General features: G+C 50.7%; 1 protein-coding gene across 1 annotated transcript; it reads left to right on the top strand.

Moving 5' to 3' along the window:
* The first annotated feature begins 1,414 nt into the window (after positions 1–1,414).
* HAS1 (hyaluronan synthase 1) lies at positions 1,415–11,203 on the top strand. Its single transcript, XM_004286477.4, has 5 exons — positions 1,415–1,753; positions 5,037–5,741; positions 7,140–7,365; positions 7,973–8,105; positions 10,265–11,203. The coding sequence occupies exons 1-5, from the start codon at positions 1,745–1,747 to the stop codon at positions 10,938–10,940; spliced, it is 1,749 nt and encodes a 582-aa protein (XP_004286525.2). The 5' UTR covers positions 1,415–1,744; the 3' UTR covers positions 10,941–11,203.
* Positions 11,204–13,692: the final 2,489 nt, after the last annotated feature.

The following is a 13,692-nucleotide window of genomic DNA, read 5'->3' as shown; positions in this document are numbered from 1 at the left end:
GCAGGGGAAAAGCTCCAGAACAGGCTGGAAGAGATAAAGCAGCAGGGAGACATGAGGACTTAGAGACAGAAAAACAGAGAGAAACAGTATGAGAGGGAGAGAGAGAGAGTCAGAGAGAGAGAAACACACACAGAGATAGAGCATCAGAGATACACTTGAGATGCAGAGAGACCGAGGTAGGAGAGAGATTGAGAGAGACAGACAGACAGATGCAGAGAAAGGAGAATCAGGCGGCCACTGAGAGATCAGGGAGAAACCGAGAAACAGAACCTGGGAGACAGGGAAAAATAAAAAGCTAAGGATACAGATAGAAACAGAAAGAAGGAGATAGAAGTATACGAAGAGAGACACAGGCAGAGAAACACAGAGGAAGGAAGAGAGAAAAGAGAGAAAAAGGATGAAAAAGTCAGAGAGAGAAAGAAAGAGGGACACAGAACAAGAAAGTCAGGAGATGGAGAGTCAGAAATTTAGAGACAGACACAAACCCAGAAGGAAGCAGGTAGAAATGGAAGCCAAGGAGAGAGACTGGAACACAGAGAGAAAGAACCAGACAGGGAGATGGACAGAGAAACGAAGCCAGGGAGACAGAGACAAAATGATAGACTCAGAGAAAGACAGAGACAAAGAGAGAGGAGATGGTCAGGTACAGAAATACATAATCAGAGTCACAGACACAGGGAGAGAGACAGACGTTATCAGTTCATACTAAGAGGAGCAGAGAGAAAGAACTAGATACAGAGATTTTTTTTTTCTTTAAATCCTGAAAAGAAGGGCATGGAAACAATGACATTTATCACTGAGTCTTCTAGCCCTGAGGAGCTGGGGACTCAGACACCCCAGCACCCCTGTCTCTTTGGTCTCTGAGCGAGTCCACTTCTTTTGCTCTGACTCAGTTTCCCAGGCTCCCTGGGGGCAGCTGACCAACAACTCTGAGTTTACCCTGGAGGCTCTGAGGAGACAAATCCCAATGTCCCAGACCCTGGCACCTATGCACGCGCTCGTGCCACGGGCGCGCGCGCACACACACACACACAAGCACACGCACGTGGACCCGAATCAATTAGGCACGGAACGTTCAGACGTTCACTCACAGCTCCAGTTCCAGACAGAAGGCCTCCCAGGCCAGCGCACACGCAGTCACACCCGCAAGCACTCACGTGTGTGCATTTGATTGCATCTGCCAGTGGCCGCCACCAGTCCCCGGGGAACCCAATCCCAGACGGATTCTGAGGATCCGACGGGAGGGGCAGTGTGTGCGGAGACTGAGGTGGAGGAGAAGGGGGGAGGCGAGGAGGTCTGGGAGAGGGGGAAAGAGAGAGCCACGCGGGAGAGAGGAGGAAAGAGAGGTCGTGAGAGTAAGAGGGACGTGGGGAGAAAGAAAGTGATGGAGAGAAATCCAGAAGTGGAGGGAGAGACGAGAGCAGAGAGAGAGGAGAAGAAATCGAGGGAGAGACGGGGAAAGGAGGGGGTGCGATGGGGGGGCTCAGCGGGAGAGAGAAGGGCGGCGAGGATGGGGGCGCTGGGAAGGGAGGCCTGGCGCGGCGCGGGTGGTAGCGGGAAGCGGGTGGGGCTGCCTGACTCTCCGCCGTGACCTCAGGGCCCCTGGCCCAGCTCAGCCCTGACGTCAGCCCCTCCTCCCGCCCCCGCCCGCGCTTCTCTTCAAATCACCCCCCAGCTCTCGGGCAGCAGAGAGACTCGGGGAGCAGCCATCAGGAGAGGAGAGAGGCCCACCGGACCCACAGCGATGAGACAGGTGTGTGTGTGAGTGCGTGTGTGTGTGACTGCGGCTGGGGGGACCACCAGCACGTGTGTGACCACGTGTGTGCGAGGAACCGCCAGTGCTGGGGAGCTCGCGTGTGCTCCTGTGCCGGACAGCGACCCTGTGAGTGTGTACCATCCCGCCTGCACGCGTGTCAGATGTGGCCTGGCGGTGTCGACCTGGCTATGAATCCGTGTACGTCTGTGTGCCCAGGAAAGGGAGAGGAGAGCTGTCTTTGCTTGACACGGGGCTCTGGGTTTTACTTTCGGGTGTTCAGTAAATATGAAGTTGAGTCAAATGAAGGGGGCCTCACGCCAATCTCCGGTCTCCTTTGACTGGTGAAAATAGCAATTTCATATGGTTCAGTCTCAACGGTTACTATTTTTTTCTGAAACTTGCATCTGCCCCATTGCTCCAGACCCACGGGTGGGTGTCTGTGTGTTGGTCGCCGCCTGGGCATCTCTTCCTGGTGTTTTTCCTTCCTGCTGAAGGGCATGTGTCCTGGAGTTCACCTGTGTGGCTGTCAGTGGTGGTGGAGGGGGGCTGATGTCGGTTAGTTTCAGGATCACTAAATTCTAAGGGCAGGTGTCTGGAGTCATCTTTCAGAACATGAGTGTTTTCCTATGGGGGCACGCTCTGTGTGTCTCTCATCGTGTGTGAGTATACGTGTGGAGTTGTGCGTCCATAGCCGACACGTGTTACCATGACTGTTGTTGGGTTTAGAACGCTCCAGATACCCAGCCATCTCGCTGATCCCCAGCATGAATTGGGTCACCCCCAGAAACTGAGGCAGAGACAGAGAAGGAGGATTCCAGAAGAAATAATACTTGCTAATACTGACCGGTTACTAGAACCAGGCTAAAAGCTGTACCTTAGCTCTGCCCTAGAGAGAAACATAATATAAGCCACATACATAATTTAAAATTTTCTAGTAACCACACTAAAAAGAGAAAAAGAAACAGGTGCAATTAATTTTAATAATAACATTTTCTTTAACCCAAGCTATCAGGAGTCGGCAAACTTTTTCAGTACCAGGCCAGACAGTCAATATTTGGGGTTTTGAGGGCCATACCATTGAGTATTGTAACTACTCCACTTTGGCGTAGTGAGAAATCAAGCTGTGTACAATATGTAATCAGATGAGCGTCGTGTGCCAATAATACGACGTAAGGACGCTGACATTTGAATTTCATATAATTCTCTTTATTTCTTTATTTTTATGGAAGTATAGTTGATTGACAATGTCCTCTTAGTTTCAGGTGTACAGCAATGTAATTCAGTTATATATTTATTCAGATTCTTTTCCCACATAGGTTATTACAAAATATTGAGTACATACTTCCCTGTGCTATACAGTAGGTCCTTGTTGTTTATTTTACACGTAATAGTGTGTATATTCATAAAATCTTCATGTGCCACAAAGTATTTTTCTTCTTTTCACTTTTTTCAACCTTCTAAAACCATAAAAACTAATCTTAGCTTGCGGGGCCGTAGTGAAAAAGGAGGCCATAGTATGCCGACCCTCACTATATATCAAAAATATTATCATTTCCGTATGTAATCAATGCAAAAACATGAATGGGGTACTTTACTTTCTTTTTTCCCCACATTCAGGCTTCACAGTCCAGATGTGTGGCACACGTCATGCAGATGCTATATTTTCTCCACATTCAGGCTTCATAGTCCAGATGTGTGGCACACCTCATGCAGATGCTATATTTTCACTGAAGATGCTTGATCTGTATTTTTAGATTTCGTAAAATTTAGTTGAAAGAGAAGCTTCACAGCCCCTACTTGTTCCAAACAGGCATAAAAGCTTTCCAGTAACTGAATTAAGGACCGTTATCTAAATTTAAACACGTAAATCGAATACAATTAAAAATTCAGTTCCTCAGTGGTGCTGGTTACATTTCAAGTGTCCTGTAGCCACGTGTGGCTGGTGGGTCCCTTATTGGACAGTGCAGCTCTACAGCTTAGTGATTCATTTAACTCATCATAAGCCCAAGAGATGGGAACTGGTGACAGAGGAGGCAGTTTAACATAGAGGACGGTGGAGCCTAGCGACCTTGGACAAGAGAATACACCTCCTGGTGCCTCAGTTTCCTTACTTGTAACAGGAGGGGGTAACAGTACCTACCTCCCATGGAGCAGTGTTTGGCACATGGAAGGGGCTAAACCCCCATTTTACAGATGAGAAAACAGAGGCACCTCCTCCCCTTTGATTCTGAGCTGTTGCAGCCACGTGTACTGGACACCTGGCCCTGCCAGCCACTCCTCCTGGCTAATCAATCCTCAGTTTTGCCATCTGTATGGTGGCAGCAGGAAACACTCTCTGTGCCCCGGGGCGCTCCTGAGGAGTAAAGCCAGTATATAAGGTTGTGGTTTAGTGATTGGATTCTTAGGGTTCAAATCTTGGCTTCTCTGACAGACTTGTCAGAGAAGGGGGAGGAGGGAAGGATTGGGAGTTTGGGATTAGCAGATGCAAACTATTCTATATAGAATGGATAAACAACAAGGTCCTCCTGTATAGCACAGGGAACTATAGTCAATATCCTGTGATAAATTATAATGGAAAAGCATATGAAAAAGAATATATACGTTTAACTGAATCACTGCTGTACAGCAGAAATTAACACAACACTGTAAGTCAACTATACTGCAATAACAATTTTTTTAAATGCAACAAACAAAAAACTTGGCTTCTCTGCTTTCCAGGCAGACCTTGGGCAGGTTGCTGCATCTCTGTGTGACTCAGTTGCCTCATCTGTAAAATGGGGATGGTAATAATTGTACCTACCTTACAGGGCTGTTGCGAGGATTCAAATAAGTTAGTTCCTATAAAAGGTTTAGAGCACTGCCTGGCGCATAGCACATTGCATTCTCTTCTTTTAGATGTATATTAGTATTACTAGTATTAACACTAAGAAACCTTTATAAGATGAACCATTATTTTCTGTGCCACTAAGAAGGAGGCGGGAAACCTTTGTTAATTAAACTGTGACACTCCACTGAGTGTAATCTTCGTGGATTTAAAAGCTGTTAAAAATGTGAAAAAAATGTATTAGAATCAACAGAAGCAGGCATTCAGCCTCGATAACTGTTTGCCACATTTATTTTCGTTAATGAAAATAACTTTGCAGTACCCAGGGGATTTTCTTTACGAAAAGGGTATGTTATCACTGGCCTGGAAACAAAACCCAGGGAGGGGGTTCTTTCCCCTTGGAGGCATTTCAGGACCCTCTTCCCCTTCCTATCCCCTCTCTTCGCTCCCTGGCAGGACGTGCCCAAGCCCAGCCCTGCAGCCCGCCACTGCTCCGGCCTGGCCCGGAGGGTGCTGACCATCGCCTTCGCGCTGCTCATCCTGGGCCTCATGACCTGGGCTTACGCCGCCAGCGTGCCGCTGGCCTCGGATCGCTACGGCCTCCTGGCCTTCGGCCTCTACGGGGCCTTCCTCTCGGTGCACCTGGTAGCGCAGAGCCTCTTCGCGTACCTGGAGCACCGGCGGGTGGCGGCGGCGGCGCGGCGGGCGGCGGCGCGGGGCCCTCCGGACGCTGCCACGGCGCGCAGCGTGGCGCTGACCATCTCCGCATACCAGGAGGACCCCGCGTACCTGCGCCAGTGCCTGGTGTCCGCGCGCGCCCTCGTGTACCCGCGTGCGCGGCTGCACATCCTCATGGTGGTGGACGGCAACCGCGCCGAGGACCTCTACATGGTCGACATGTTCCGCGAGGTCTTCGCCGACGAGGACCCCGCCACCTACGTGTGGGACAGCAACTACCACCAGCCGTGGGAACCTGCGGCGGCGGGCGCGGCGGGCGAGGGCGCCTACCGGGAGGTGGAGGCCGAGGATCCCGGGCGGCTGGCGGTGGAGGCGCTGGTGAGGACGCGCAGGTGCGTGTGCGTGGCGCAGCGCTGGGGCGGCAAGCGCGAGGTCATGTACACCGCCTTCAAGGCGCTCGGCGACTCGGTGGACTACGTGCAGGTGAGTGGAAGGCACCCGCACCGCATCGTGGCCCTAACACCCCGAATCCCACTTCCCTCGGACCCTTCATTCAATTTAGAGATTAGAATGAACCTCTTCTTTCCTTCCTTTATTCATTCACCCATTCAGTGGAGAGATTCTTTCCTTCGTTCAATCATTCATACGACCATTTATCCACCTATCCAATAGGGAGGTCACTCATTCATTTTATTCATTCATGTATCCATTCAACGAAGAGATTTCTTCCTTCTTTCTCTCGTGTCTTCATTCATTCATCCATTTGATGCAGAGACTTTCCTTAACTCACTCATTCACTCATCCATCCATTTATCCATCCATTCAACATAAAGATTCATTCATCCATTCTATATAGAATGTCTCCCTCCCTCTTTCCCTTCCTTCTTTCATTGTAGTCCTTTTTTTCTTCACTCATTCATTCATCTAATCAGCCAATATAGAGGTCATTCATTCCTTTATTTATTCACTCATTCAATGCAGAGATTCCATTTTTTCTTCATCTAATGTAGAAATTCTTTCTTTTACTCATTCATTCATGCATCCATCTGTCCATCCAATATGGCGATCATTTATTCATTCACTTATCCATTAAATGTAGAGATTGGTTCATTCTGTTTCTTCCCTTCTTCATTCATTCAGTGTTGAGATTCTCTTGTTCATTTACCCATCCATTTACCTATCTATTCAATATAGAGATTTATTTGTTCATTTTGTCATTCATTCATCCATTCAATGTAGTGGTTCATTCATTAATGCACTGCCTTATTTTTTTTAATTGCCGCATAACAAATTTCCACACATGTGGCAGCTTGAAACAAAACACATTTATTATCTCAGAGTTTCCATGGGTTAGGGGTCTGGGCAAAGCTTAACTGGATCCTCTGTCCACGGTATCATCAGGCTGCAGTCATGACGTCAGCTGGAGCTGGGTTTTATCTAGTGCTCAGGGACCTCTTCCAAGCTCATGTGTTTGTTGGCAGAATTTGTTTCTTTGCCATCATAGAACTCATGGCAGCTTGCCTCAGCAAGACCAGGAAGAGAAGGACTTCCCTGGTGGCGCAGTGGTTGGGAGTCCGCCTGCCGAGGCAGGGGACGCGGGTTCGTGCCCCGGTCCGGGAAGATCCCACATGCCGCGGAGCGGCTGGGCCCGTGAGCCATGGCCGCTGAGCCTGCGCGTCCGGAGCCTGTGCTCCGCGACGGGAGAGGCCACGACAGTGAGAGGCCCGAGTACCGCAAAAAAAAAAAAAGAAAGAAAGAAAGAAAGTGACTAAAACATTCAAAGTTGTGTTCAGATTGGCTGCAGAGTGTCCCATCTGCTCCCCTTCCCTTGGTGCCCTCCCCTCAATTACCAACCTGACCCTGGTCCCTTCCACCTGACAGGTCTGTGACTCAGACACCAGGCTGGACCCTGTGGCTCTGCTGGAGCTGGTGCAGGTGCTGGACGAGGACCCCCGGGTAGGGGCCGTTGGGGGCGACGTGCGGATCCTTAACCCTCTGGACTCCTGGGTCAGCTTCCTAAGCAGCCTGCGGTACTGGGTGGCCTTCAACGTGGAGCGCGCTTGTCAGAGCTACTTCCACTGCGTGTCCTGCATCAGTGGTCCCCTAGGTGAGCAGGGGTAGGGCTTGGGAGGGCCATGGATGGGGCAGAGAGGGAAGGGAGAAGGGGAGCCAGAATGGGTTGAAGACGTGATTGAGACTGGGGACAAAGATGGGGCTGGGGCAGGAACTGGGGATAGGGATAAGATTGGAAGTTGGAGGTGGGGATGGTTTCTGGTGTTGGGAATGGGCTGGAGAAAGGGTGTGGTTGGGGATTGGGATTGGGGCAGGGGGAGGGTTTGGGGAAGGGGAAGAGATGGGTTTGGAGTCAAGGACAGTGTTGGTGCTAGGTTTAGGGTTGGAGATGGGGTTTTGGATGAGGATGGGTAGCGGATGGGGCTGAGAATGGATGTGAGTTTGGGGATGGGTTTGCAGTCAAAGTGGGTGTGGGTCAGCAACAGGACTGGGGCAAGTTTGGGATGGGTATGGGGGTGAGGAAGGATTTGACGTTGAGAACAGGACTGGGGCTGGAGTTGTCACTGGAGACAGGTTGAGAATGGGATTAAGATGGTTAAGGATGGGGTTGGGATTGGAGACGAGTTGGTTTGGAGCTAGGGCTGGGGATGGTGTTGGCAACAGCAGAGGTCGATGCTCCTGTACTCCCCTTCCCCACCTAGGCCTATATAGGAACAACCTCCTGCAGCAGTTCCTTGAGGCCTGGTACAACCAGAAGTTCCTGGGCACCCACTGCACCTTTGGGGATGACCGTCACCTCACCAACCGCATGCTCAGCATGGGCTATGCCACCAAGTAAGCTGAGGGGACAGGGTGTTTGAGTGTGTGCAGAGGCCAGTGAGTATCCACACGTGTGTGTGCGGGTGCGTGTGCTGGAAACTCTCCAAACCTAAAGTGCATTTCAAGTGAGCTTTTAGGGGAGAGGAAAAGAAGCCCTATGGAGCACAAGTGGCATTTGTGTTGAATCAGGGAGGAACGCCCAGTGAGACATTAGGGGAGAGTGGAAGATACCATAGGGGCATTTGCATTGAACCATGTGACCCAGCGGACTCTTCTAAGCAGGGCAAGGTGAGGGTAGGAATTCCACCCAGAAGGTACAACCTCAGATGTGGCAAGATGGCTCTACCACAGAGAGCACAGATTACCCCAATCTGTGGGGAGAGAAAGAGATCAATGGAGTGGGATCTCACTAGTGAGAGAGTGAGTGAGAAGATTCAAGTGGGAGAGGAGGGGAGTGCCTCAACTCTAGTAAGTGCTTCAGGAAGAAGAGATGTGATTCAATGAGGCTCATGGGGTGCATGGGCTAGACCAGTGAAGTTCAGGGGAAAGGGATTTCTATGAAGTTCGACTCAGTGACAGCACCAGAGGCAACTCGGGGTATACCGAGGGAACCCAGGCATTCATTCGCTTGACAAATATTCTTTAAGCGCTGCCAATGTTTTCAGCTCTGGGGATGCAGCAGCAAACAAAAGAGATGCAAATTCATGCTTACGTTGATTGGGGAGACAGACAATAAATAAAATATGTAAGTAGAACATATAGTGTATTAGAAAACGATCATGCGAAGGTGACACATAAAGCCAGGAAGTTTCCAGAGAGGGAGTGAAATGTTAAATTAGGGTAAGATAAGGATGGGCGGGAAATAGTGCAGCAAGGGAAAGAGTGTCAGGAGAGGACAGAGAGTCCACGGGGGTGGGGGTGGGGGTGTCCACACATGAAAGGCTTGTGCGCCACAGTAAGAACTGTGAACTAAGATGAGGGAGCCACGAGGAGGGGGTTTGAGCAGAGGGGCGGCATGTTGTTCTAACAGGATCCCTCCAGCTGTACAGACTGCAGGGAGGAAGAGGATTAGCAGGGAGGCCGCTGAGGATGCCAAGTGACACAGGGGAAGGAGACTGGACACTGTCAAACAGTGCCCGCGGGGATAGACCCTCCTAACAAACTGACTGCTGGAGGCCACCTAAGGTGATGCTCCGTACAAGCGATTCTAGCTTTGCGTGGGCTGGGCTGGAAACCGGGGAGGGATTGATTAGTAATGTCTGGCAGAGCCACTGGAAGGGAGCTTAATGGTTCCATTGAGAAGCTCTAACGCATGGGTTACCCTGGGTAGGAACCATGCCCGGCTTGTTCCTCACCATGGTGCCTGCCAAGAATAGTATTCGTAATAGATTAGTGATAGCATTAGTAATACCGCAGTGATAATAGTAATGCCAGTGGTTACATTAGTCGTAATAAAAATAGTAGTAGTCGTTATCATCTATTGAGCAAGTACTATGTACTGGTCCTAAGCACTTAGCGTTTAATCCTCATCTATTAGGTAGGAACCATTATTGACCCCATTTTACATAGGAGAATGAGACAGGCTGGGACCTGGGACCTGGGGCCCTTTACTGCAGCGCTTGCGCCTAAACAAACCTCTCCTCCAGCAACAAAATACAAAGAAACTATAAGAGACTAAAAATAACTGCACACATATGCAGTTGGGGCAAATTATGAACAACAAGATACAAAAAGGCCCAAACTCAACCGCCACTTCTGAGGTGTGGGGAGCAAAAGCAGGGTCCTGCGCATGCGCACGATCCCTGCCCAGGGCACCACCAAGGGGGTGGGCGGACCACCCAAGCTACACCCTCCAGCCCACCCACAGATCCGCCCCGACCCTCACCCCATGGAAGGGACCAGCTCGTCCCCGTGTCCCCTCCCCCTTCCCCCAGCGAGCCAGGGAACCTGTTACTTGCAGCAGGAGTCCCAGTAAAGCCTTACTGGAATTTCTCCTTTGGCCTTTTATCAATTTCTATTGATGAAAGAGTCCAAGGACGCAGGTGGGCATCAAGAAGCCCGAGGCCCACAGAGGTCGAGAAAACTTGCCCCATGGCCATCTCTGGCTCCCACTCTCCGTCCGGGGGCCCCAAGGAGAGCCGCGCTGACGGCCCTGCCTCCTCCCACCCGCCCAGGTACACCTCGCGGTCCCGCTGCTACTCGGAGACGCCCTCATCCTTCCTGCGCTGGCTGAGCCAGCAGACGCGCTGGTCCAAGTCGTACTTCCGCGAGTGGCTGTACAACGCGCTCTGGTGGCACCGGCACCACGCGTGGATGACCTACGAGGCGGTGGTCTCGGGCCTCTTCCCCTTCTTCGTGGCGGCCACGGTGCTCCGGCTCTTCTACGCGGGCCGCCCGTGGGCGCTGCTCTGGGTGCTGCTGTGCGTGCAGGGCGTGGCGCTGGCCAAGGCGGCCTTCGCGGCCTGGCTGCGCGGCTGCCTGCGGATGCTCCTGCTCTCGCTCTACGCGCCCCTCTACATGGGCGGCCTCCTGCCCGCCAAGTTCCTGGCGCTGGCGACCATGAACCAGAGCGGCTGGGGCACGTCAGGCCGCCGCCAGCTGGCCGCCAACTACGTCCCGGTGCTGCCGCTGGCCCTCTGGGCGCTGCTGCTGCTCGGGGGGCTGGTCCGCAGCGTGGTGCGCGAGGCCCGGGCCGACTGGAGCGGCCCCTCCCGCGCGGCCGAGGCCCGCCACCTGGCCGCGGGGGCCGGCGCCTACGTGGGCTACTGGGCCATCATGCTGACCTTCTACTGGGTGTGGGTGCGGAGGCTCTGCCGGAGGCGAGCGGGGGGCTACCGCGTCCAGGTGTGAGTCCAGGTGCGCGGGGCGCCCGCTCAGGGGGGTCCGGGGGCGGCCAGAGGAGACCTACCAGGGTCCCCGGAACCACGAACTTGCCGGGTGACCCTCTGGGCCTCAGTTGCCCTCCTCTGTGAAGTGAGGGGCTCGACCCAAGACTCTTCAGCCTGGACTCTTTGGGGGCTGGTAATTCTGGGTCTCTTGGGAGGGGTATTTATTGAACAGGGTGTGGGTTTTTAGGGGCGGGGGGGAAAGGGGCCCCCACATGCTGTCCTGGGGCCCCCACATGCTGTCCTGGGGCCCCCAATTTCTCCCTGTTCTTATTTAACCCCCATTTGTACTGTGTGATTAGGATATAATAATTTTATTTATTTTCTTCCGAGCCTACCTCCTCCGTTCGTCTCCTTTTTCTTTATTTTTTTTGAGAATTAAGGGGGCTGAATGGTTGAGAACTGGGAACTCGTGGCTCCATCTGGGGTGCCAGCTGTTTGACACTAGACAGGATACCCTCCTTCCTCGGAGCCTGGGTTCCCTCTTTGGAACATAGTGATAGGAGTCCCATGGATCAGGGTTGTTTTGAGGGTGGAATTTCTCAACTCTTCATTCAGATACTTACAGAGCACCTACTATGTACCCGACACTATCATCTCATTTCATTCATTCTTTGATTCAATCGGCCACAAAAACATTTATCCATTTCCTATTGAATTCCACACACTTTGCCAGGTTTGCAAATACAGAAGCAATTAAGAGGCAGAATTTGCCTTCCAGGAGCTCCTAGTCAATTAAGCAAAGAGACTGTGATCCCTAGTTAAGGATACCCAGACACATGCCTCTATGACTTCTGTTGTCACAGAGGTGGGACGATTTAAATTATGAAAACTATTAAAGATTAGAAATTCAGTTCCTCAGTTGCACTGGCCACAAGTCTGGTGCTTCATGGCCACATGTGGCTGGTGGCTGCCATACTGGACAGGGCAGGTTGAGAACGTTTCCATCAGGGCAGAGTTCTACTGGACATTGCTGCTGTCCTGACCATTGATCCTGACCCTTGTCTTTTCTTTCATATCCGACACGCTGATCCGTCAGCAGATCCCACTGGTTCTACCTACATGACAGATCTAGGACCACCGCTCCTCACCTTCACTGTCACTGCTTTGTCCCCGAGCTGCATCTCTTCCCTGGATTAAAGTTGCTACCTCATGCCTGGCCTACCACCTAACAGTGACCTCTGCTTCCACCCTTGCCCCCTACGGTCTGTTAGCCATGCAGGAGCTATGTAAGTCAAATCAAATCATGACATTCCTGGGCTCAAAAACCACCATGATCTCATACGGAGGAAAATCAAGAGCTTAGGGTGGCCAAGGTCCTGCATGAACTGGTCCCCCCGTGTTCTCTCTGACCTCACTGCATACTCATTTCCTAAAGCCCTGCTCCCAGTGGATTGAACTCCTGGCTGTTCTTGCACACACCAGGCACACCCCTGCCTCAGGGCCTTTGCTCCTGCTGTTTCTTTTGCCTGGAGCACTTTTAACACATATATTCACATGGCTCATACCTCATCCCCTTCAAGCCTTTATTCTAGGGGCACCTTCTTGGGTGGGGCCTTCTCCAAAGATCCTATTGCTACCCTCCTCCCCCTAACATCCCCTGTTTCCCTGCTTTATTTTCTCCATCACATACATTATCATATGCCTTGGTACACATTTTTACATAATTTTCTTGTTTATTTTTTGACCATCGATGAGAATCTAAACTCCATGAAGTTGCAGATTTTTTTTTAAATTAAAGTACAGCTGATGTACAATATTATATAATTTTCAGGCATACAACAGATTCAATAATTTATAGATTATACTCCATTTAAAGTTATTATAAAATATCGGCTATATTCCTTGTGCCGTACATTATATCATTGTAGCGTATTTATTTTATACATAATAGTTTGTATCTCTTAATCCCCTCTGCCTATCTTGAGGGTGCAGATTTTTGTTCTGATTTCTTCATTGCCGTGTCTACAGTGCCTTGAAAATGCCTGGCACATAGTAAACGCTCAGTAAATATTTGCTGATTGAATGAATCAGTGAAGGGGAACACATCGGTGAATAAGAATATAAAGGAGCTTACCTTTTGAGTGGGGAAGACACAAAACCAAATTAAAAAATAAGTTTACATTAGGTCTGAACACGTATAATGCACAAGCTAAAATAGGGGGATGTTGGGAACTCCCTGGTGATCCAGTGGTTAGGGCTCAGTGCTTTCAGTGTTGAGGGCCCGGGTTCGATGCCTGGTCAGGAACCAAGATCCACCAAACCTCATGGCACAGCCAAAAAAAATAAAAAATAAAATAAAATAGGGGGATGTCATGTGGGAGGAGGGGAGTCATCAGAGGTGACATTTGAGCTGGGACCTGTGCAATGAGAGGGAGGTGGCTTTGTGAGTTCAGAGTAAAGTCATTTCAAGTAGGAAGAACAGCATGTGCAAAGGCCCAGGGACAGGACTGAACTTTGCATGTTCAAGGGACAAAAAAAAAAAAGGCCAGTGGGGCTAGAGAGTAAAGAGGGGGAGGAGAGGGAGGTGGAGTCAGGCACATAAACACAGTGTCCGCCCACACAGCCTTGTCCTGGAGATTAAATGGGTCAATGCATGTAAAGGCCATTCAGGGGAAATCATAACTGAGTTAACTAGACAAAAAAGGGAACATTATTCTAGGCAGAAACTAGTATGGACCCAGGTCCTGGAGAGAATGAGAAGAATCATGATGAAT

This window comes from Orcinus orca, chromosome 20 (genome assembly GCF_937001465.1).
Source record: "Orcinus orca chromosome 20, mOrcOrc1.1, whole genome shotgun sequence".
NCBI classification, from domain to species: domain Eukaryota; kingdom Metazoa; phylum Chordata; class Mammalia; order Artiodactyla; family Delphinidae; genus Orcinus; species Orcinus orca.
This window is presented reverse-complemented; position numbering and strand designations above follow the sequence as displayed.